Raw genomic sequence first — 22,750 nt, 5'->3', positions numbered from 1 at the left:
AGCGTCAGCTCTGCATGCCCTGACTGCCCATGTGGGACATGGAGCTGAATTTCCAGCTGCAATTCCTCCCAAGGATGTTCCTTAAACTGGTCAACATCAAAACACATGGATGGAGCACTCTGTAGAATGGTTATGAGAAGATGAACCTCAGGCTGCTGATTACAGTGAAAAATACCCCTTCTCCATGGTATTGACCACTGCCTGATCCTTCCAGCAACTCCCAGAACCCACTGCACCGTTCTGTTGATCTGACAGCGAGATGGGGAGAAATCAGCACCACCAGCAGCTCCGTGCTGCTGGTAAACAGTGCCTTGAGGTAGAAAACCAATGAGGCACTCGATGTGTGCACTCCTTGCTACAATCAACTGCTGGAAACCTCCAAGCTCCAAGTTCTCTGCAACAGCAGCAGTGATGTGACAGAGCACATGAATCCAGCTCCCAACACCATTTATACCACTGGGAACGAGGCAGTGTTGGCTCCTTGCATCCTATGAGACTAGAACTGCTGGGAACAGTGGAAAATCCTGCTGGTAATTTCCCCCATTTTCTGAAGGAAAAGTGACAGGATAATGCAGCTGCACAACACATTTTTAGTACTATACATTTGCTTTTCTGCCTCTTCTAAATGTCTGTTTTTCTTGAAACGCCCCTGACTGGGAATGACAGGTGTTCATAGTGTTTTTGAACATGAAGATCACACTCACAGGCATTAGCTAAGTGTATTATTTCCATGCTAACCTCACCCCACAGGAAGCTGCTCAAGCCAAGCAGCGACACCCACAAAGGTGCTATCACCGCTGCGCTGTGCCACAGGCCTGGGGAGAGGTGTTAACCACAGTCTGCAAGAAAACTAATTTATTTATTTATTTGAGGGGTTTAAAGGCCACGGTGCAGTTTGAAGGAGGATGGCTGCTCTCTGAAATGCTACCACTGAAAAAAAATTTATTTCTTCCAAGTATAAGCCCAGGACTAGGGAAGAGCTCTGGCTGTCAAGCACTGCATTCTACCATTCCAGGCCAGAACATTCCAGAGGGATGTTCAAGGAGTCTGAGTGCTGGTGGCTGAAATTTCACCACCCCCTAAGAAAGTTGTTTTGTGAGTTAAATATTCTCCCTAATGAAGGTTTTCTGCTGGGGTGGGCTCCTGGTTCCCTCGTTCTCAGCAGGTCCTTCAAGTCCCTCCAGTTACACTGGGAAGAAGCCAGTGTTCTCAGCATTACTTCAGCTACATAGTTTATTCTTTCTACTTACCTGGCACACCCTCTGTTTGCCTGTGGATATCTTGAACAGCAAAGGCAGTTTGGCCTCAAACTCCCTCACTGCAGACAGTTTAGATTAGTTAAAATTCTTTGGCTTAAGCCAAATCTCCAAAACAAACTTTACCATAAAGCTGCTCTCCTGTGTTCAGGCTACGCTGTTGGTCTCTGATAGAGGATTTTTCTGGCATAGCCCTTTCTACTCAGGGTAAGGAGGTGCACGTGGTTATTTTTTAATGGCTTTCCCAGTTCTGACAGCAAAATCTTTCCAGATAGCCTGAGTACACGAGCTCCTCTATTAAATGGCACCTAGAAGCTGAGGCAGAGGCTGCCTGGCAGGTGTACAATGAAGTGACAGGGTATGGTTTAAACCTGAAGTCCAGGTGACAGCCTGGAGCTTCAAGAGCAAAAGATTTTGCCCACCAAAAAGTGTGTCCTTGTCTTTCTTTAACCTAGGATCACAGACTGGTCTGGATTGGAAAGGAAATTAAAGGTGTTCCAGTTCCACCCCCTGCCATGGGCAGGGACACCTTCCACTATCCCAGGGTGCTCCAAGCCCCATCCCACCTGGCCTTGGACACTTCCAGGGATAAGTCAAGGACAATTCAAGCAAAAGGCAGTGAGCTGTCGCATCCACTGACACCCTCGAGGAGGTGTTAAAGTTTAACGAGCAGCAAAATCATTCTGCCAAGTCGCTCACCACCACGGACCGTTTCAGGCTAAACATCAATTTACACTAACCACTCTGGCTGCAAGCCTGTGACCACATCTCCTCTGGTATCAGAGACATTCTGCTCCTGTCCTGCCTGCTTTGTAAAGCTCTGCTCCAGCAGTAAAGAAATGCATGCAACAGCCTGGTGCAGGACTCAATAAACACCATGGGCAAGTTACACCGACTCAGCAGGCCTTGAAATCACAGCAGAAAGGAGTAATCAAATAATTTTGATTAATAAGCTTTTATAAACTCAGGGATGTCTATTTTTTGCTTTTGCTGTCCTAAACCAGTGGCCACAAAATCTGCACTGGATGTCACAGACCTCTGTGGCTGCACAGAGAGCTGGAGTCCAGCTGTCTGGAGCTTTTAATTATGAAACAAACACTCAGAGAGAAGCAAAGTGTTTGAGCCACCTTCCTATCACGGGTCATTTGCATTCTGCCTGTGACCTGCACCAAAGGATGTCCCAAGCTCCAGGAGCAAAGGAAAATGGACAATAGCCAAGCTAATCCAAGAGGGAGAGGATTAGAAGATCTCTATCTCTGGCTTTGGGCTGGTCACCCCATTCATTCCCTGATGTCATTTTTCTTTGTCCTTCTTATTTCAGGCTGGGACCTTTGACCTCTCTAATCACATCAGGCTAAATCATAAATTAACTGAGGCCTCACTTTGCCTCACCTCCAGCACCCTTTCCAGCTTGGATAACAACATTAACCAGACAAACCAGCACCTCCTCTGCTTCTACTCAAGGTACCCACAAGGTACAGCCTCCCAAGTCATCCCAAAGGATATTCATGCAGCAATCTCATCAACAAATCTGCAGATTTCAGTGCAACTTCTTGCCCCTGCCACTTTTTTCTTCCACTGCTCCAAAAAATTTCCTCCATTTCTAAAAAACTAAAAGTTTTCTATGTTTAACTTTATCCTACAGCAGAAAAGAGCACATTTCCCCTCCCTGATCAGCCACCAGTGGCCCCTGCTGGGCACCTCTGTTAGTCCAGACAACAAACAGTAAAAAAAATACTACACAAACACATACAGCAGCTTGCGTTCTCCATTTCTGGTTTTACAAGGTCTGTTTTCCCTTTCTGGATCACATTTGGAAAAGCCATATCCCACCCATGAAAAACTGCAATACCCTGGAGATTTCAAGTTTCAGAAGCATCACCGCCATCTGCAACAACATCTGAAAACTTGACTGACAAGGACAAACTCCAGAAAAAAAAACATCCAAAGCAAAGATCTTTGAAATGGTAAGAAAGAAGAAAGGGGGGGAAAAAAAAGAATTTTTAAAAACAGGTGGAATCCTCCTCACAGAAATTTTTGAAGTAAGGGGCCCCAAGGAGGAACTTGTCATTTCAGCAGCAGCCATGTGATCACTCCTCAGAACCAGGGTAACTCCAGCTTTACAAAGCTCCACCAGCAGCTTCACTCACCCCAGGGATTTTCAGCAATTCCCCGACCAGCAGGGGCAGCTTGAGGGCAGCCACGCTTCCAGTCACTCCCAGCAGCACATGGAATTTTTCCTGTGCCACAGATGAGCTGTTTCCTGCAGCAATGCCTGGTTCTGGCAGGGAGATGGGCTCCATGCTCCAATCCAGCTGTGCAGGCACAGGAAAACAAAGACACTGCACTAACAGAGCCTCCAAGCACAGCTCCAACCCCAACACATTCCCGAGGGGATCTGACCTGGAGTCTGCGGGACCCAGAGGCAGCCAGCAGGATGGGATGACTCTGGGTCATCCCCCAAATGTCACTCATCCCCCAGGGATTTCAAGCACCAGCAGAACTTTAGGACAGCTCGGTGTTTAATTACATTTTTCTCTCAGATACTGGGAAACAGACTCCTAAACCTTGAGCAGAGAGGCCACAAAAGCGCCCTGGTCAAGTTCATGCCCTCCCAAAATTAAGACTCCCACATGTTGAACACGGTCCAGAATTTAGGGCAGTTAAATAAATCAATTTGGGATAAAATTTTACACCAAGTTCTCTAAAGGCAAACAAACCCCTGCTGAGCTGCTTTCTCTCTGTGCTTTCTGGTGATTAATAAATGCACAGAGATGTCTTAATAATTAAAAATGTGGGGCCTCTCTGCATGCACAACCATCTTGTTTCTCACTCTGTTCCTAAATATTAACAGCAGCACTAGGAATAATTCCCTAGCAGCTTCTAATTGAGGTCTGCTCTTCCTCCTGGCCTTCCTATGCTGCTGCCACACTGATAAAAACCAGAAATTGATGTTTTGGTGGAGAAAATGACACAAGAGTCTCAAATATAATCGATTAATGATTAAGTAGCAAAGGGGAAATTCAGTTCTCGAAAAAAATCACTGCAACCGTTAAAGTTTGTTCCATTTTAGTGATGTCCTTGTTGCTCAAACTGCTTGGAATCACTTTGGGTGGAAAGAAGAAGATGGGCACAGTCTGCCCTGATTTTTTTGGAGGAACTCGGAGGCTGGAGGGAGGAATTTCACAGCCTGGTTTGTGTTGGAAGGGAAATTAAAATGCCCAAATCCCACCCCCTGCCATGGGCAGGGACACCTTCCACTGAAAGCCCAATTTCAGCTTTGCTGATTAGTAAGGGTAATTAAGAGGGGAGGAAATGTAGCAGGACATAGGCTGAGAGATTTTAATGCTACCACCACGCTTCACACAGTTATCTACATCTAATTAAATTCAGATTATTATGATGATGATTTATAAATAATCAGAATTATTATCTACTTAAAGCATCTTCTGGACGTTTCCAAAATGTCAACAATTAATTCTGCTGAAGGAACCACTAATTAAGGCCTGGGTATTAAAACGTAAATTTTTAAGTAGGAAACTTTCAAAACGGTTATAAAGTAATGATAAAAAGGATAAAAATTATAAAATTAGAAAACAATTATTAAAATGGTAAAATAATGGTAAATACGGTAAAGCAATAGTAAAAAGGCGACATTTTAAAATGGCACAAATGTAAAAATAGCGGCAAAATAGTGGTAAAAATTATAAAATAACAGCAAAGGATTATAGTAAAGGCTGTATGTATAATAATATACGTAATATAACGACAAAAAAGTGCTGGCCGCGCTTTCCTCTTACCCAAACACAGCTGTGGGGAAGCAGCCACAAGAAAACAAGCAATTTACAGGCCCTTAAGGGTTAACTAAATCGACTTTTAATGCGGCAGCGGTGCTGAAAAAGGCTCCAAAAGGCCGCACACCAGCACCGAGAAGGCCCGGGGGCCCCCGGAAGGTGACGAACAGCGCTGCGACACCGCTCCAGGGAGGACCGGGAGGACCGTGAGGGCCGTGAGGGCCGTGAGGGGAGCGGGCCGCGGCCCCGAGCGGACCGGAAAAGGAGGTGCCGGGAACCGGCGCAAGCACGGCGCTGATTGGTGCACGCTGCTCCCGCCCTCGGCGCTGGTTGGTGCACGCTGTTCCCGCCCTCGGCGCTGATTGGTGCACGCTGCTCCCGCCCTCGGCGCTGGTTGGTGCACGCTGTTCCCGCCCTCGGCGCTGATTGGTGCACGCTGCTCCCGCCCGCGGCGCTGATTGGCGCGGGAAGTGCGCGCGGCGGGCGGGTGGAAGGGGTGTCATGGCGGCCCCGTCCCGGGTTATGGCGGCCCCGCCTTGTGCCATTTTATGACCCAGTCGTGCCCACGCGAGAGATCTCGCCAAGGGCCAGCGGGTGGCTTCAGGCTGCTCAAGAAGCAGTCTTAACGGGGATTTTGGCTCGTGGCAAGGTTTTGGAACGGAACAAAAGCCAAAAAAGTCGGCGGTAGAAGGCATGTGGGGAACGGGGTCGAGGAGAGGGTCTGAGGGCCCCTCAAGTGACAGGGGTGATAACGGAGCCTAGGAAAGTGCTAGACAACAGGAGTGGAACCTTTCCTTTGGGATTCAGGGCAGCCACACAGAGCTGGCAGGGGAAAGTGGATTAAAGGACAGGATGAGGGGGAATGGCTTCCCATGCCAGAGGGCAGAGTTAGGTGGGATACTGGGAAGGAACTGTGCCCTGGTACAGGTTTTCCAGAGCAGCTGTGGCTGCCCCTGGATCCCTGGAAGTGTCCAGGGCCAGGCTGGACAGGGCTTGGAGCACCCTGGGACAGTGGAAAGTGTCCCTGCTGGAGGAGCTGTAAGGTCCTTTCCCACACAAACCTTTCCATGATTATGCAGGCACAACAGATCCGGGGCAGCACGCGGTGCCCAGCCCTTTGCAGATGCAGCTCAAAAGCAGCAGTTATTTGGACATCCCTCCGATGTTGGCTACGAACAAGCAGCAAGGACAGCAAGAGGCAGAGAGAGCTGTGCTCTGCCGACTGCAGGACACGGAAGGCGACAGGGAGACCTCAGGAGAAGCCCAGGTGTGTTCTATGAGAGGCCTCTTGCCCAGCAGCAGGAACACCCCATCTCTCCCACCCCGTGGGCTTCAGGAGCACCATGCTTTGATCACACCCACATCAGCCCCACCTGGAGCAGGGACAGCTTAGGAATAACCAAGGTGAGAACGAGGGGTCGAGCTTCCCACCTGGCTGGAGCCACGGGGGCAACATTTCAGCGCTCACACACTCAGGAGACACATCGGAGAGGAGGGTTAGGTGCTGAAGCAATGTCTGTTAGTTACAGCTCGTTACAGTTATTATTGATGCATCTTATTGTCAATGCAAGAGGTGAAGTCACTTAATCCATCATTTCTCAGACACGGATGACAGAGCACGTGGTTTGGCAGAGTAAGTTTTAGGCGAGCTAGAAATGGATTGCACAATATTTAAACCTGATTAAGTACATAATAGGCTTAGCAAAGGATTACTTTTCTCCTGACATTTTATACATAAATATATACACACACACACACAGGCATTTTATCAGTAGCTGCATTTTAGTCTGGTCAAGAGATGACTGCCTATTGCAGAATGACTGGAGTGACACCCTTAAAAAGGAAACTAGTCTTGGTGTGCTTTGCTGGAGAAGAGAAGGTCCTTTTTGGGGTGATTCTCAGGGGTAGGGATCACATCCAAGCATCACTGGAGGGCTGGAGGGGACAGATACAGGGATGGGGACTCGCACAATCCTGGCTGGTGGCACACTGAGCTCCTTCCCTGTGCCAGGCAGGAGATACTGGAGACAAAGGGCTGGACTGGATTCTGTTTGGGCTGCTTTTCAAGGACTTGGAGAAAAATTTGGCTTATTTAAAGTGCATTTAGAGTTGAAAAGCATCTCAGAGAAGTAGCTTTCCCTACTCCTGCCCTGCAGCATCCATCCCATTTATGCTCCCATTCATAGTATTTTCCAGGGTGTGCCAGTCACCTTCCCCAAGAAGTGTTGGTCTGAGCTCAGCTGTCTCCTGCTAGGGTGCAGGATCATTATTTAATGTCCAACATCTGCAAATTGGGCAGGGATTCAGGCCTGAAAGGGATTTCTGCACCAGGAAAACACACAGCCACATCTCACCAGGCTTTTTAGGAGCACAAGTGAGCAGGAGTCCTTCCCTCCAGCCTGGAGGTTTCCGTAAGAGACTTAAATTAGCACAAACCTCCAAAGCTAACGGGGACAAATCTTGGCCTGGCTATTTCCATGAGCAGGGAGACTGCTTGGATGTGCTGGGATACGGGGTGGCAAGATTTGACCCGCAGCCTTGCCCAAGCATAGGTCCTCTGAGGAACGCTCTGTCACTTTTACAGCTGCTTTTCAAAACAGAAGCCTTAAAAAAAAGCAGACTCAGGATGCAGAATCTGGAATGGGATGGTTGTATCCCACAGGGAAAACCTGTCCTTGCTCCCCAACACGCACACACACATGCACACACACACTGGTCCTCCACATCGAAGTGTAAACTACTCACAACACCACACACTGAGAGAAGTTGTAGATCCTGAGCCAGGGTGTAGATTAGGAATCTCTTGGCTTCCAGCATATCAACAGCAGGATTGAGGGTTTCTTATATTTTTTTCCCTTTTTTCTTTTCTTTTTTTTTTTTTTAATCCTAAATCAGCCAGCCACCTGCTAGTTAAAAAGCAAAAGAAAAAAGAATTCCCAGGATTGCTTGCCCTTGCTGAGACAGTGGCAAGTGGCTGGATACTACCAACTGAAAGAGAAAACTCACACACATCAAAAACCCGAGGTTCGGGGCTTATTCCAAGAGGAAAGATGGGTGCTGGTTGCTCTTTTTCCCTTTTCGGGGGCATGGAGGGGCTTTTGGCTGATGAGGTTCTAACGTACACCTATCACCACAGTAATTAAAAAAACCACCACCGTACACTATTCCACAGGGAAAAAGAAGACACGTGAACGGACACTTGACTACCACGCACAACAAGAGCCCTGCAGGTCAACTCTCGGCCTCTTCAGAACGAAAAAGAAAGGAGAAAAGAAGAGCTCAAGACAAGAAAAACGGAAAAAAAAAAAGGAAAGAAAAAATCCCAAAGGATCTCGTTACAAAGACGGGAAAAGAACCACCATTATGGTACACTCTGACTTTCTGAGACAGCTGCAGAAACTCGGCTCAGGCTTCCTCCTCCCTTTTTCCCCCCCAGCTCTTCCTCCCGAGGACAGAGTCCTGCTGCTGCTCACATCTCGTTGGAGTAGGTGTAGTTGGGGGTGGCTGAGTACTGCGTCTCGTGCTGCATCATGGCGCCCTGCGCCGCCCCCATGGCCGCGTTCTGGGCTGCCTGCTGCACGTGGGGATTCTTCCAGGCCCCCGTGGTCCACTCCTCCTGCGCTTTGCTGAAGCTCCCGCCGCTGCCCCGGTAAAACTTGTGTACCTGCAGATAAAATCCAGAGGGGCTGAGCGCCTGCGGCCGGCGCGGAGCTCCCGGGGTGGCAGGAGGGCCACCCAAAGCGATGTGGAGCCCCTGTTTGTCCTGCCGTACCATGGTGAGGGCAATGAAGGAGAAGACTGCCATGGCCGTGAAGAGCACAGTGGGGATCAGCATCACCACAGCCGAGCCCACGTTGGTCCCAAAGAAGGAAATCGCTGCAATCCAGCCACTGCAAGGAGATGGAAACAACCGGTTCATTCACCCGCTCTCCCAAACTGCCAGCAGCCCTCCCAGCTCCTCAAACCGTCTTCCCCAAGGAGAGAAACGGTAAGGATGCTAAAACACCACAGTGATCACCTTTGTACCCAACACAGCAGCATTTTCCTTACCAGACCCCCCATCCAGGGATCCCCACTGCCTGGATAATGCTGATCACCAGCTGGGCCATGAAGGTGAAGAAGAAGGCCATGAAGCTGAAGGAACTGTCTGTCCTGCAAGAGAAGGTTCAGTCACTCCTGCACCTCCATCCCCGCTGCGCTCCAAGGGAAGGGAGATGCTCCGACGTATCAGACCTGGCCATGATTTAGCAGGACGGTGATGAAAAGCAAAATTAAAGGCAAAGGAGAAACTGCAAGAGGATAGAGGTGGTCAAGGGGCACCTGGGAAAGCCACAGGGCACCAGACTCTCCCTATGGCTCAGTCAGCTGGGCTTGAGGACATCCATGTTGGGACACGGCTCTCAGCTCACACCACCCCACATGGGGAATAAATGCACCCCTAGTTCACTAGATTTGGGGATTGACCTCAGCACCATGGGTAATCCGTACAAACACCTCAAGGATTCGTGGAGAAATACAAAAAATGCCTCAGGATGAGAGGGAAAATGGCACCCCAGCTGCATCCTCACCACTGTCCCCCACCACTGCACAGAGGGACAAGGAAAGTATCCTTACATCGCCTGATGGGGGGTTTGGCCCCCAGGGAATCCCAAACACTCTGGTTTTGAAGGTTAGAAAGTAAAGCTAAAGGGCTGCACAGAAAGGAATTCCCCCAATTAGTCAGGCAATGCCCCATGCTAAACACTGACCGTTTATGAAGGAAAACAAGGCAAAAAGAAGCCAGGCTCAGATGCAACCACTTACTTGAAAGCTTTGTAAATAGGTCTAAACCAGCAGACATAGGAGCAGGGCGTAAAGAGAATGAGCCAGAGAATTGCCAGTCCAAAATTTACAGCTCCGCCGCCTCCAATGAGCCACGCGAGGCAGCCCACGAGATTCACCGCCAAGGTGATGCTGTTCACTGCAAACACACACACACACAGAGCAGAGTAGCACGGACGCAAGGGTGGCACTGAGACACCAAGGACCCCGACCCCAGGGACGTGGCCTCGGAGTTCTGCCCTAGCTGGACTTCCCTTAAATTAAGCTGGGAGCACATTCCTGGGCTGGCTGGGCAAAAGGGGGTCAGACCTCAGCTGAGTTTAACAGGAGGAAAATCAATGTATCACTCAGAGTTGTAATTCCCTAAGCAGTTCCTGGGCTCTGAAGATTGGCAGGAATTGCATCCTCCCGCTCCTATCCAGCCAGGACACATTTCCACTAACAGAAGGAAACTGGAGGAATTGTGGTGAAGTTTTTTGCTTGCTCCAGATACATCTTTGCTGAAAGAGCTTGTGCAGGAGCTCCCCGAGCACCACTGAGAGCCAAAATCCTGAACTCCTGAGCCCGCCTCACCAGTTCAGGGGGTGACACATTTCCCTCGCCCACCCCTGCTTGGGAACAGGCCACACAAGGGCTCTGACTATGAGTCCCAGCTCAGCAGACACAGGACAAAGCAGAGAAGGCTCAGCTGCATTCTGACGCCTCCGAGTTCGGAGAATGATTCATTATTTCGACGAGAGCGAAAGCCCTCCCACCACCGCCTGCTTGAGAGCTGCAGCTGGCAAGGGAAGGAGCTCAGCTGCCCTAAAGGACACGAAGGGACCTTCCAGCCACTCTGTGCTGGGTGTCTGAGGGGCTGGTGGGGAGAAAATGCCCCAGAGAGGAGCTCCAGAGGCAAAACCCAAGGGACAGCGACTGGCTCTTAAGAGCTGATGCTGAGGAGCGAGGCCCAAGCTCTGTTACATTAAGAGGAAGAACATCCTGTTTGGGATGGGGAGGGAACTGAACACCCCCAAGAGAGCTTCCCAGGGGACGCACAGCTTTTTTCCTCCCATGCCTTAAACAAGTGGACCCTCCTGACATGATGAAGCTACCCCAGGGTCACCTCCCTGATGGGACCCAGCCCCAGGGATGCCAGCCTGGTGCCATGGCAAAAGCAGGAACACAAAACCTCTGTGGTGTTAGCTCAGCTCTTCCTAACCTGCCCCTAAAGCACAAGGCACTCCCTGGGCACTGACGCTTCCAAAGTTCAGGGCCTGATAAGGGAACTGAGTTCTTCTAGAAAGAAATAAAATGCTGGTGCCAGCTTGCCCTGAGCTGTGCACGTTTCCACCTATGTTGGGGTGTGACCTGTCTCTTTGGCTCTGTTCCCTGCCCAGGTTTGGTGAAGAAGAGAGATCCAGGATAGCTGGAAGAGCTGGAAGCTGGTGACAGCTCTGTTAGCACGGCACGGCACACAGAGGCATGCAAGAGGAACAGGCAAGCTCCGGGAAGCCTCAAGCTCCATGTTTTGGGGAGCAGGCACACCAGCCCTCCAGTCTGAGCCGTCTCCTCCTTACAGCAGGACGTCAACATCACCACCAGTGACCCTGGGACACTGAGCCAGCTCCACAGCTCCATCCTGGAGGCTGGAAGGGCTGGGATCCAGGGGATGCTGCAGCCCACCTCTCGTTCCTGAGTTTTAACAGGAGACACCAAGGCCTGGAGGGGGAGAAGGGCTTCCCCTGACCTTGCCCTGCCCTTTCAGCTGGCAGCTCCCAGAGGAGCAGCCTTTGGAGAGGCAAACAAATCCCACTGGAGCCATTCCCTCGCAGCCACTCACGCATCCAGAGGTAGTAAAGCCGCTTGGCCATGGTCCGGTGCTGCGGCGGGATCTCCGCATCGAAGTCCTGGTAGAAACATGGCTTCAGGGGGATGAATTTGGGCAGGGGAGGGAAGTTGTTCACCTTTTCTGCAAGGAAAAGTTTCAGTGGTGTCAGGCACTGCCCAGAGCTGAACAAAAACAAGAGGCTTCCTAAATAACCCCAAGAAAGGACAAATTTTACACAGGAGTTAAGGATTTCCCATGGAAACCGCCACCAACCCACCCAAAAGGATCAAGTTCAGCCCTCACTGGCCACACGGATCCTGCACCCATGGACACCCACCACCCCACTGGTGACATTATGGCCAGTAGAGCCCACGATGATCTCCAGAGCCCCCCGTACCTGCCATGCTGGCACACGCTCAGCCTCTGCTCCTCAGGAAAAATACTTGGGAAAAATGGGGGAGCTTTAGCAAAGCTGGAGGAGAACGAGAGAAAAAAAGATTGATTGAAGTGGTCAGGGACCTCTGCAAAAGCCTTCACCTTCCCCCGTTCCCAAACAACTCAAGGACAGCAGCTGGCTTCACTTCTGTGACACTCTGGACTATCACACATCCAGGATGGCACCTGGTTGGGAGTGTGATAAATCCTGGCTCCTCTGGCTCAGGCTTATGTACCAGTTAAGGCAGAAGATTACGAGAGGATCCAGCGATGTGGGGCCTCCCACTCCTAACTGACCTACATCCAGGAGAGGGCCAGGTAGGGCAGCAGGGAATGGAGGTGGGTGATTGTGAGCAGTTTGAAACCCTCGAGTTCATGACCTGGCCCCAAAATAATTCTTTAAAAAAAAGTATTATTGTTATTTTTTGCTGAATTCCAGCACAGGGGACTACCTGGCTGCCTCGTAGCTGCCATCTCTGCAAGCCCAAGCCAAGAACAAGGCCAAAAAGGGAGCAGAAAATCAGAGCAGAGAAATCAGCTGGAAAAAAAAATAAATCAGTGGCGATTGTCACTAATGAGTCACTCGAGTGCCTGGCTTAACAATTACTCATGTCATTTGGCACCTCATTCCAGAGCATGCAGGTGGGAAAGGGGGGAGCTCGGCATCCCAGGACCTTCCCAGACCATTCCATGCTCGACTCTGTGCCAGAAGTGAAAATTACGGCGAATTAAAGCCAAAAATTAATACCTGAGGTTTTAAAGAGACACGTGAAGATGGCGTATCCCCACCTGCCTGCAGGTTTTGCCCTTCCCCAGCTATCCAGGCAGAACTGGCCGCGGCCAACACATTTCCCAGGACGCGGGGTCCCGGCCGTTGGTGCCTGGGGCTCCCGGCAGGATTTGGGGGGCTCTCTCTAGGGGTATTTTCGCCCTCCCCAGGGCTCGCCGTCCCCGACATCCGCCGGCAGCCCCCGGATGCTTCCATCCCGCCAGTGCTATAAATACGAGCTCCTCGGGCGCGGTGACGTCCGCCCCGCCGCCCCTACCCACGTGTGTCGGGAGCGGGGACACACGGCCAGGCACCCCCGACCCCACACCCGCGCCACCGGGGGGCGAAAGCACCGGGACAGCGAGAAATTCGGGTGGGGTTTTTTTGCAAAATTAGGAATATGGTGGAGGGGTTGGAATATGGTGGAGCGGATGGAAAAAGGACGGGGGATCACATAGGTGATGGCAAGGAGAAGAAACCCCTCTGGTGCGTGGGGCGGGTGTGGGGAGGGCAGGCAGGGCTCGGCCTCGCCGTGCATCGCTGCCCGTGCATTTCCACGCGTGAAGGGCTGCGTGCCCCACGCATCCCCACCTCAAAGCAGCCTCCCAGCAGCGGCCTGGATCGGGGGGAAGGGCGGCCCAACCCCCGCTCGGTCCCCGGTGCACCCACGCGTGAGCAGGGTCACCGCGGCTGCCCCCACGCCGCGCATCCCCCCCGCAAGCGGGGTGCAGAGCGGGAGGTCGGTCGGTGCAAAAGGCAGTCAGCCCCCTCGGGGGGAGCATCCAGCGCCCTCGCGCCGCGGCGTTTCCCCTCTCCACACTCCCGGGACTCACCACGTGGCGTGACCCGTCCCGTCCCCTCCGGTTCCCGGCGGGTGGCGGCGGCCGCCCGCCCGCCCGGTGCTGCTCCTGCCGCAGCGACCGCGCTCTCGCGAGACTGCGGCGCCGCCGCCGCCCGGGCTATGGGCAGCGCCGGGATCTCGCGAGAGCGCCCGCCGCTGTCCAGGGTCCTGATGCCGCCGGGTGGAGGGGCGGGGCCGAGGGGAAGGGGCGGGGCCTTTATTGGGGCGCTCTATAGGGCTGGGGGCTCTATGGGGCTGGGGGCTCTGTGGGGTTTGGGGACTCCATAGGGCTCCATGGGGCTTTATAGGGCTGGGGGCTCCATGGGTCTGGGAGTGCTCTATGGGGTTTGGGGACTCCATAGGGCTCCATGGGGCTTTACAGGGCTGGGGGCTCCATGGGGCTGGGAGTGCTCTGTGGGGTTTGGGGACTCCATAGGGCTCCATGGGGCTATATAGGGCTGGGGGCTCCATGGGGCTGGGAGTGCTCTATGGGGCTTGGGGTGCTCTATAGGGCTGGGAGTGTTCTATGGGGCTGGGAGTGCTCTGTGGGCCTTGGGGGGCTTTATAGGGCTGGAAGTGTTCTATGGGTCTGGAAGTGCTCTATGGGGCTTGGGGTGCTTTATAGGGTTGGGAGTGCTCTGTGGGGCTTAGGGGCCTCTATAGGGCTGGGAGTGGTCTGTGGGGCTTGGGGGGCTCTATAGGGCTGGGGGCCCCATGGGGCTGGGAGTGCTCTGTGGGGCTTGGGGTGCACTATAGGGCTGGGAGTGTTCTATGGGGCTGGGAGTGCTCTATGGGGTTTGAGGGGCTTTATAGGGCTGGGGGCCCCATGGGGGTGGGAGTGCTCTGTGGGGCTTGGGGTGCTCTATAGGGCTGGGAGTGTTCTATGGGGCTGGGAGTGCTCTGTGGGGCTTGGGGGGCTTTATAGGGCTGGGAGTGTTCTATGGAGCTGGCAGTGCTCTCTGGGGCTTGGGGGGCTCTATAGGGCTGGGAGTGCTCTATGGGGCTGGGAGTGCTCTATGGGGTTTGAGAGGCTTTATAGGGCTGGGGGCCCCATGGGGCTGGGAGTGTTCTATGGGGCTGGGAGTGCTCTATGGGGTTTGAGGGGCTTTATAGGGCTGGGGGCCCCATGGGGCTGGGAGTGCTCTATGGGGCTTGGGGTGCTCTGTAGGGCTGGGAGTGTTCTATGGGGCTGGGAGTGCTCTATGGGGTTTGAGGGGCTTTATAGGGCTGAGGGCCCCATGGGGCTGGGAGTGCTTTATGGGGCCTGGGGTGCTCTATAGGGTTGTGAGTGTTCTATGGGGCTGGGAGAGCTCTAGGGGGCTTGGGGTGCTCTATGGGGCTGGGAGTGCTCTATGGGGTTTGAGGGGCTTTATAGGGCTGGGGGCCCCATGGGACTGGGAGTGCTTTGTGGGGCTTGGGGTGCTCTATAGGGCTGGGGGCCCCATGGGACTGGGAGTGCTCTGTGGGGCTTGGGGGGCTCTATAGGGCTGGGGGCCCCATGGGGATGGGAGTGCTCTATGGGATTTGGGGGGGCTCTATAGGGCTGTGTGCTCCATGGGGCTGGGAGTGCTCTATGGGGTTTGAGGGGCTTTATAAGGCTGGGGGCCCCATGGGACTGGGAGTGCTTTTTGGGGCTTGGGGGGCTCTATAGGGCTGGGGGCCCCATGGGGCTGGGAGTGCCATATGGGGTTTGGGGACTCCATAGGGCTCCATGGGGCTTTATAGGGCTGGGGGCTCCATGGGGCTGGGAGTGCTCTATGGGGTTTGGGGGGGCTCTATTGGGCTGGATGCTCCATGGGGCTGGGAGTGCTCTATGGGGTTTGAGGGGCTTTATAGGGCAGGGGGCTCTATGGGGCTTGGAGTGCTCTGTAGGGCTGGGAGCTCCATGGTGCTGGGAGTGCTTTATGGGGCTTGGGGAGCTTTATAGGGCTGGGAGTGTTCTATGGGGCTGGGAGTGCTCTGTGGGGTTTCGGGGGGCTCTATAGGGCTGGGGGCTCTATGGGGCTTGGAGTGCTCTGTAGGGCTGGGGCCCTCCATGGTGCTGGGAGTGCTCTATGGGGCTTGGGGAGCTTTATAGGGCTGGGAGTGTTCTATGGGGCTGGGAGTGCTCTGTGGGGCTTGGGGGGCTCTATAGGGCTGGGGGCTCCATGGCACTAGGAGTGCTCTATTGGCTTTGGGGGGCTTTACAGGAATGAGGGCTCTATAGGGCTGGGAGTGGTCTATGGGGCTTGAGGGGCTTTATAGGAATGGGGGTTCTATGGGGCAGGAGTGCAGTGCCCCCTACCCAGGGCATGGCAAGCACTGTGTGGGTAAAGGGCAGGGACCCTGGGGGTCAGCCCTTGGCAGGGTACACAGGCTCCCTCTATCCAGGAGGCAATGGGAAACCAGCAGGGCCAAGTTTGGGTACTCCATGTCCATGCCCTGATGTGCTTCATTCTGGGAGCAGTAATTAATTAATGGCTTGCGTGAGGGGCAGAGGACATGCTGATTGCTTTTGCCAGTGATGCCAAGGTTGGGATGTGGAGGGCAGGGGAAGGGACTGGACTGATTCACAGACGGGACAGGGTTCAAAAGCTCCTAAAAGGGATATAAATCCCAACTCAGCCTGAGCGCTCCATAGGCTGTGTCCCTTGTTCTCAGTGTCACAGAGTTCTGTGCACACAGAGTTCTGTGCACACCACTTGGACCTCCTGCCTTAGTGCTTGTGAGAATATCAGTGAAGTGTTGTGAAAATTACTTTATTTGACAACTAAATCATCCTCCCTTCCCAGGGTCCAACCTCGAGGGTCATGGAGGGGCAGCAAGGACAACATCCCACCACGGGAAGATGAGAACAGCTGGGCAAGGAAGCAGCAAAATCTCTTTACACCAGTGAGCCCTGGTGGCCAAACCCCTTCGGCAGGGGAACAGCGTTGCTGTGGGGATGCAAGGAAGGAAAGCTGGCAGAAAGAGGGAAAATGCCTTCTTCACAGATGGTAAAATAGAGGGAAGCAGGAAAACCAGCATGCCACAGATGACCCCATAGCAGGGGGTCCAGCTGTCCACTCTGACCCCTTTCTGGGTCTTGGACCCTGAGCTGTTCCCCTCAGAGAGCAGGGACCCCTGCACATCCAGCTCCATGTCCTGCCTAGCAGCAGGGAAGGAAAGGGGGGTGGGGATGGGGTCATGGATTCCCACTCCTGCCATGCACAGGGGATGCTCAGCGCCTTGGAGAGCTGCTCTGGCTCTGCCTGTGGGCACTGAGCACACTGAAGATTCGGGGCTGAATTCTTGTCCCTTATTTCTTTCTCTCCAGCTTTCTCTCACCTGAATTTCCTCCCCACCTGCATCTCTGCTGCTTCAGCACCTTCCCATTCCACTGAGGCTTTGGGAATGGTCACGTACAGAGCTGATCCTTGCCCTCGGCACTACCACATTCCTGCCTGCCTGAAGGTTTCCAGTCAGGGATATTCAGGAATCAAATGGATGTGTGCTCCCCTCCTTCACAGGGATTCCTGGAGAGCCAAGGGATAACAGAGGGAAGAGCCTCCCTGCTCATCCCACACTCCCTAAGCAGGGAAAGCTGGGGAGGAAGGGCAGGTCCAAAGAAAAGGCTGGATCAAGCAGCAAATTCCCAGCAAGCAAACAGATTCAAAAACAAGGAAATCAATCCACAGGTCCAGTTTAGGGTCAGTCTATAGGTTGGAGTCCAGACCAGCTGCAGCTGACCAGTCCTGACATAGCTGAGACTAGGACTGAGACCCCTGGGTTGAGCTTAAAAAGAGCTCCTGGGCCGTGGGCACAGGGGGTCGAGGTCCCAGGTGGGGTTGGTGAGGAACATCCAGGTTTATTAATGTCCTCAGGGTCCTTACAACATCCCTCTACTTATCATGCTGGAGCTCTGCAAAGGGATTTGTCTTATGAAAGGGATTTTTCCCTTTTCTTTTACTGTTGGGTTATTAAAAATGAGGATTATCTTGAGCTCTGTAATTTTCTGCTTACGGTAGGGATAAGAACTCAGCAGAGAGCTGGTGCCACCCCAGGATGCTCCAAGGTTTCCTCTTGCATCTTGGCACAGCCCTTGCACCCTGGGCTGTATCCTCAGGGAGCTGCTGCTGGGAAGCAGCAGCTCCAGGACCCTCACTGGGATGGAGGCCGGGGATCCCCACAGCTGTGGCATCCTGGAGGTGCCTCTGCACCCCTTTTGCCAGGGTTACAATCCACCCTGGCACCAGCCCGCTGCCGAGTGCAACGTGATGAGAGGCTGAGACCTGAGCCGCGCCGATGTGACGCAGAGATGGGCGATGGCACCGAGACTTTCCTTGTATCGGATGCTCCCACTTTCCATCCTGTTCCCAACTAGGGCCACCTTGCATGAAAGAAAATATGGAGAGGGCAGGTGGAGGACAGGGGCTCAGGTTACTGCTCCTCTCCAGCTGCCGTGATCTCCATTAGGAATGTGTTTCTGGGGTTTTTCTCCCACTTTTCCAGGTTTGTCTGGGCTCTGTGCTGTGTCCAGCAGCCCTCTCCATTCCTGCCACCACCAGTTCTCCTCTTGGCTGCTCTCCCAAACAGCTCTTCCAAGCTCACACCTCCTGTGGAGTTGGGACCAGGCAAGAGGGTCCCACAGGGATTTGGAAATCCTCTGGCATGGGGTTGGGATGGCACTGGAATGCTCAGAGAGAAACTGTGGGAAAGGGGAAGCAGAAACCACTGTAACCAGAGTGGCTGCTCAAGAAGGGCAGTCGGACAATACTCAGTGTGTAATTCCTTTACTCTTATTTTTTCATCACTCCTGCCTTTCCCATTTGCTTCTTCTCCATTTCAAAGGACTCCGCATCCTCTTTTCCAGCTTTTGTTTCCCTGATTCCCCACGGCTGGAGCTGTCTGTGCCTTTGTCCCCCCATCTCTGCTTTTCCTCTCCCACCCTACTGAGCTCATTTCAGCTATTCCTTGGCTTGGAGTAACCCATCCACTCTGTTGTCCTCCAACAAATAAGCTGACAGGCTAATGAATAGCTTCAGATGGTAATTAGCAACGGAGTTGCTAATAATGAATTTCATTTACATTTTAAGCGCTGCAGAGGGAAAATAAGCCCCTGTCATTAATGCCCCCCTGCTCCCAGCACAGCCTTGGCCTTGTGGGGAATGCACCCTCTGGAAGCTTTTCTGTGATTGCACCGCTCCCACCTCCATTTCGGAGGCTGCGATAAGCAGAGTTCATTAAGCAGCAATTAGAGATGGAGGGGGGGAGAAGCTGCTGCTGCTTCCATCATCCGATGGTTGGGAAGCGCCATGATGCCATGGAAAATGGGCCACGGGAGGCAGGAGCTGGTTCTGGGCCAGGAAAGAAGGGCTGGATGGTTCAGCCAGCACCAGGGATTCACGTGGCTTGCCCAGAGCCCTGCAGCTGTCAGCCCTCCACATCCATGTAACCCTCCCAGGCTACCTGGATAACGACCCCGAGGGATTTCTCAGTCACTAAAACCCTTCCCGATTATTTCCCTAGGGGTTTAGCACATTTTGAAGGCAGGAGTTTCCCTGAGGGGTTTAATCCATCCCTGCCTGCCCAAGGAAGGAGCCAAGTGCCTTCTGCATGGATTCCATGAATTGTTGGCAAATGGAAAGACGGAGAAATGTCATTGCAGCTTTTGTGTTGTAGCAGTGAGGAATCCACAGTAGGAGCACAGGGAATAGGTTTGCTTACTACTGCAGAGCACCAGAAGGGACTTGGGAATGTTCAAAGCCTGGATCTGGTGCTGGTGGTGAGCCTGGGAGTGTTGCCTGCCCTGCCTCAGTTTCCCTCTGTGTGCCCAAGGAACCTCAGGGAGGGTTAGATGGATTGGGAAACAATGCTCTGCATCTACAGGGGTTTTCCAGCACACTGCTTGTGGATGGAGGATCCCATCCCATCCCATCCCATCCCAACCCACAGACCCACCCAGACCCCAGTCTGGTGGTTGGATCAGGGGGTGTCCCAAATTCACCCCCATTTAGGCAGTGGTATCCACAGAAAGCTGCTTTGGGGACCACAGGGATGTGGGATCCTCCCCAGATAGGATGTGACAGCCACATCCTGCCTTCACCTCCACGGGCATGGGATCGATTTGATTATTTATTTATTTATTTATGTATTTTTTTCAAGCCCTGCTAGGAGTGAAACCAATCCAGGGGCCTCCAGAGGCCGATAAGATTTGACTGCAAGTCAATACTCACATGTCTTTCCACTGTGCAATGATCCCCCGGCCAGCGGGGCGGGAGGGGACAGGCAGGTGACAGGGGCGGGCAGAAGGCCAGCCTGGGGCAGGGACGTCGCCTCTGCTCCGGGAAGGGATTGGGGGCAAGAAGGGGACATCTCCTGGCCTGCAACAGGGATTTTCTGGGATTTGTTGCCAGTACATGTAATGGTGAGCCCACAGTGGGCAGCTCCGCATTGGGGATGAATGAGGGACAGGGACTGCGAGAGCAGCGGGGAGAGGGAGGGATGGGGAAGGAGGAGGAGCGGGAGAGAGGGAGAGAAATTGCCCATGAAAACCAGCTCTGCCACGGCATCTGCTCCTCGGAGCTTTGGGAATTGAGAGGTTTTCCTGCCGGCAGAGCCGGGGCTGAGGCTGCGGGGTGCTGGGGGGAGCAGAGCCCTGGCACACTCAATACACGCTCGCCTGCGATGCCATCTGCCAGGCTTTCTCCTGGCTGTGGGTTCCTGTGGCTTCTCTCATGGCTAATAAGGGTCGAGCTCAGACTCCAAAGTACTTCCCGAAGTACCTGCTGCATCTTTGTGCCATCCCTGGACACAGCGTGGCTGTGCATTCCCTCTAGGAATGCTGCAGGGCGGGCAGGCAGGGTGACATTTGCAGTTAGCAGTGGGTGTCCTTGAGAGGAGCAAGCACCGAGAGAAGGGACCAGGTTCTCTTTAAGGGGGCAGGACTTTGGGAACATTATGAAGGCAAGAGTGAGCTTCTCCCTCTGCCTTCCACCCTCCCCTCCTTCCCTTCTCTGTTCCGGGACAGAGACCTGGGTTCCCTGCCCTCCCCTTTGCCTGGCAGGGATGAAGGCAGGAGCTGGGTGCTGGGATGGGCAGCTGAGCAGGGGAAGAGGAGGAGGAGGGGAGGAAGGGGAGGGAGAGGGGGAGGATCTGCTAATTACACAGAACAGCTCTGGGGGCTGCTGAAGTCCAGAATGAAGCAAAGAGCAGCAGAAGCGAGTGCTGCAGTGGGAGCGGAGGAGCCCAAGCATCACCGAGAGCTGGAGCTGGCTGTTATCCCTGCTGGGAGCAACTGGGAGCACCCAGAGGATCCTGCAGCCCTGTCCCCCACGGGAGACAGCCCCTGGCACTGCCACCGAGCCCACTGCCAGCCCCTGGAGAGCCGAGGAGAAAGGGCTGGTGGTTGCTGCACGCGCGGCTGGGCTGGAGGGCAGCGAGGTCAGCCCTGCTATGGTCACGGGAGGCTAGAAGCCTGTGTGGATCCACTGGGAAGAGGTGAAGGATGGCTGTCGAAGGAGGGACAGCCAAGCCCATTGCCCAGTCCAGGATGGAGAACTTCCGAAAGGTGAGGACCTCGGAGGAGGAGATGCCATTACCCTTCCCAGACCTGCCCCCGGACGTGGTGGAGATGAAAGTGAAGGAGGGCAGCAAGATCAGGAACCTGATGAACTTCGCCATGGCCCAGATGGAGCTGAAGGGCAGGCGGCAGATCGTGTTCAGCGGCTGCGGCAGGGCGGTCACCAAGACCATCACCTGCGTGGAAATCATGAAGCGCAAGCTGGGAGGGCTCCACCAGGTCACCAAGGTACGCTACAAAACTGTGCTCGAGGTCTGGGAAAACCAGGACCCACCGCCCGACAGCCCTGCACAGAACCTGACTGTCCACAAGAACGTCCCCTCCATCTGCATCCTGCTCTCCCGGGACCCCCTGGATCCCAACCAGATGGGATACCAGCCCCCTGAGCCCCGGCATGAGGCGGGAGAAGACACATTGGGATCCTCCACCAAGGGGCTGAAGCGGCCGCTGCCGCCTCCCTGCGAGGAGCTGCTGCCCAAGAAGCTGCAGGTACAGGTGTCTGACAGCCCCAGGGGCACGGGGACCACTGCTGGCCAGCAGGACCACTGACCCCAGCGCCTCCCACCCTACCAGCCAGGTATCGAGGCAGGAATATCCACTCATTCCAGGGTCACTGGTGGGCTGCAGTCTCCCCCTGACCTGTCCCCACTTGCTGCTCTTTGACCCCTGTGGATGGGGGTCCCCAGATTTGGCGTGAGCGTTAAACGGTTAAACCCACCATGGATTGAAGCAGGTGAGGATGTGGGGGGGGGGAGCTGGTGACCTCTAATTCAGCCACCCAGGGACACCGTGACCACCAGCTACATCCTGCAGCGACTCCCAGGGAGCCAGAGCAGCCGAGGGGTGCCTGGACCTCCACCACCGCTCCCCACTGCAAACACCTCATCCATCAGGAGAGATGCGTTTGCCCCAAGCTTGTTGGAATAAAACCTTCATTTATCAAATCTGCTGCTGAGGAGCTGTCGGAGTTATTAATGCCGGGCTCAGCATCCTGTGAGGCCGTGATTCATCCCAAAAAAAATCACCCAAACAAGCACAGGGGATGCTCTCTCCCTGCACCCACAGAGCCAAGCACTGCACTGCGCTGCCTGACTGTGGGACAGCACAAGGAAATAAAACAACCCACACTGGATACTCTGGTCTGGAGTCGGGGGAAACCACGGTGTGGGGTGCTGGGGGCAACAGAAGCGTTGGGCAGGGGGTTATTGTGACAGGATGCAGTGCCCAGCGCAGGATGAGGCGGTTTTGGGGTTGTGCCTTGGCTGCTGAGTGCTTTGGAGCAAAATCCCTGCTACTTCCAGGGGGTAAAGAGAAATTAACGGAAAAATAAAAGCTCTTTAGAAATAGTTGAGATATGTCTATGGGAAAATGGGGGGATCATCTTGGCTGCTGGCCATGGCACGGATCAGCACAGTGAAGGCTGCTGCCAGCTCTCAACAAGGGGATCCCAGCCAAACTCTGTCCCTTGGAAGAACAGGATTGGG

At 53.8% G+C, this 22,750-nt stretch overlaps 3 protein-coding genes and 1 long non-coding RNA gene across 13 annotated transcripts in view; 2 read left to right on the top strand and 2 right to left on the bottom strand.

Moving 5' to 3' along the window:
* PPCDC (phosphopantothenoylcysteine decarboxylase) overlaps positions 1 to 5,267 on the bottom strand; it is a 33,239-nt gene extending 27,972 nt beyond the window's left edge. For 3 of the 10 annotated variants that reach the window (XR_011003904.1, XR_011003905.1, XR_011003903.1), the window contains exons 1-2: positions 5,057 to 5,260; positions 3,407 to 3,571 (exon numbers count right to left, since the gene is read on the bottom strand). Coding sequence is in view for 7 of the 10 variants with exons in the window: in XM_068204379.1 (XP_068060480.1) it covers positions 3,407 to 3,559 (153 nt within the window). In the remaining 3 variants the exon portion in view is untranslated. Of the gene's footprint in view, positions 1 to 1,382; positions 1,764 to 3,406; positions 3,572 to 5,056 lie in introns of those variants that run through there. The other 7 variants (XM_068204377.1, XM_068204381.1, XM_068204378.1 and 4 more) reach the window with 5 other exon arrangements.
* Positions 5,268 to 7,816: 2,549 nt separating this feature from the next.
* SCAMP5 (secretory carrier membrane protein 5) lies at positions 7,817 to 13,832 on the bottom strand. Its single transcript, XM_068204368.1, has 7 exons — positions 13,719 to 13,832; positions 12,079 to 12,153; positions 11,694 to 11,822; positions 9,854 to 10,010; positions 9,101 to 9,202; positions 8,823 to 8,940; positions 7,817 to 8,714 (listed from the first exon to the last, which is right to left on the bottom strand). Exons 2-7 carry the CDS (start codon positions 12,083 to 12,085, stop codon positions 8,520 to 8,522), a joined length of 708 nt encoding a protein of 235 aa, XP_068060469.1. The 5' UTR covers positions 12,086 to 12,153; positions 13,719 to 13,832; the 3' UTR covers positions 7,817 to 8,519.
* Positions 12,294 to 12,698, top strand: LOC137482144 (uncharacterized). Its single transcript, XR_011003900.1, has 2 exons — positions 12,294 to 12,434; positions 12,556 to 12,698. It is a non-coding gene; the product is annotated as an uncharacterized lncRNA (long non-coding RNA).
* Positions 13,833 to 20,886: 7,054 nt separating the features above from the next.
* RPP25 (ribonuclease P and MRP subunit p25) lies at positions 20,887 to 22,398 on the top strand. Its single transcript, XM_068204365.1, has one exon. The coding sequence runs from the start codon at positions 21,192 to 21,194 to the stop codon at positions 21,813 to 21,815; it is 624 nt and encodes a 207-aa protein (XP_068060466.1). The 5' UTR covers positions 20,887 to 21,191; the 3' UTR covers positions 21,816 to 22,398.
* The last annotated feature ends 352 nt before the right edge of the window (positions 22,399 to 22,750 follow it).

This window comes from Anomalospiza imberbis, chromosome 13 (assembly GCF_031753505.1).
Source record: "Anomalospiza imberbis isolate Cuckoo-Finch-1a 21T00152 chromosome 13, ASM3175350v1, whole genome shotgun sequence".
Taxonomy (NCBI): domain Eukaryota; kingdom Metazoa; phylum Chordata; class Aves; order Passeriformes; family Viduidae; genus Anomalospiza; species Anomalospiza imberbis.
The sequence above is the reverse complement of the archived record's forward strand: the minus strand, read 5'-3'. Positions and strand labels throughout refer to the sequence as shown.

Excerpts from the sequence above, each read along its gene's own strand:
- SCAMP5 (XM_068204368.1), bottom strand. Across the intron at positions 10,011-11,693 it reads GCTTTACTACCTCTGGATGC|TGAACAGCATCACCTTGGCG; the intron begins GTGAGTGGCTGC and ends GTGTGTTTGCAG. Across the intron at positions 9,203-9,853 it reads CCTATTTACAAAGCTTTCAA|GACAGACAGTTCCTTCAGCT; the intron begins GTAAGTGGTTGC and ends CTTCTCTTGCAG.
- RPP25 (XM_068204365.1), top strand. The coding sequence starts at position 21,192 with ATGGCTGTCGAAGGAGGGACAGCCAAGCCCATTGCCCAGTCCAGGATG.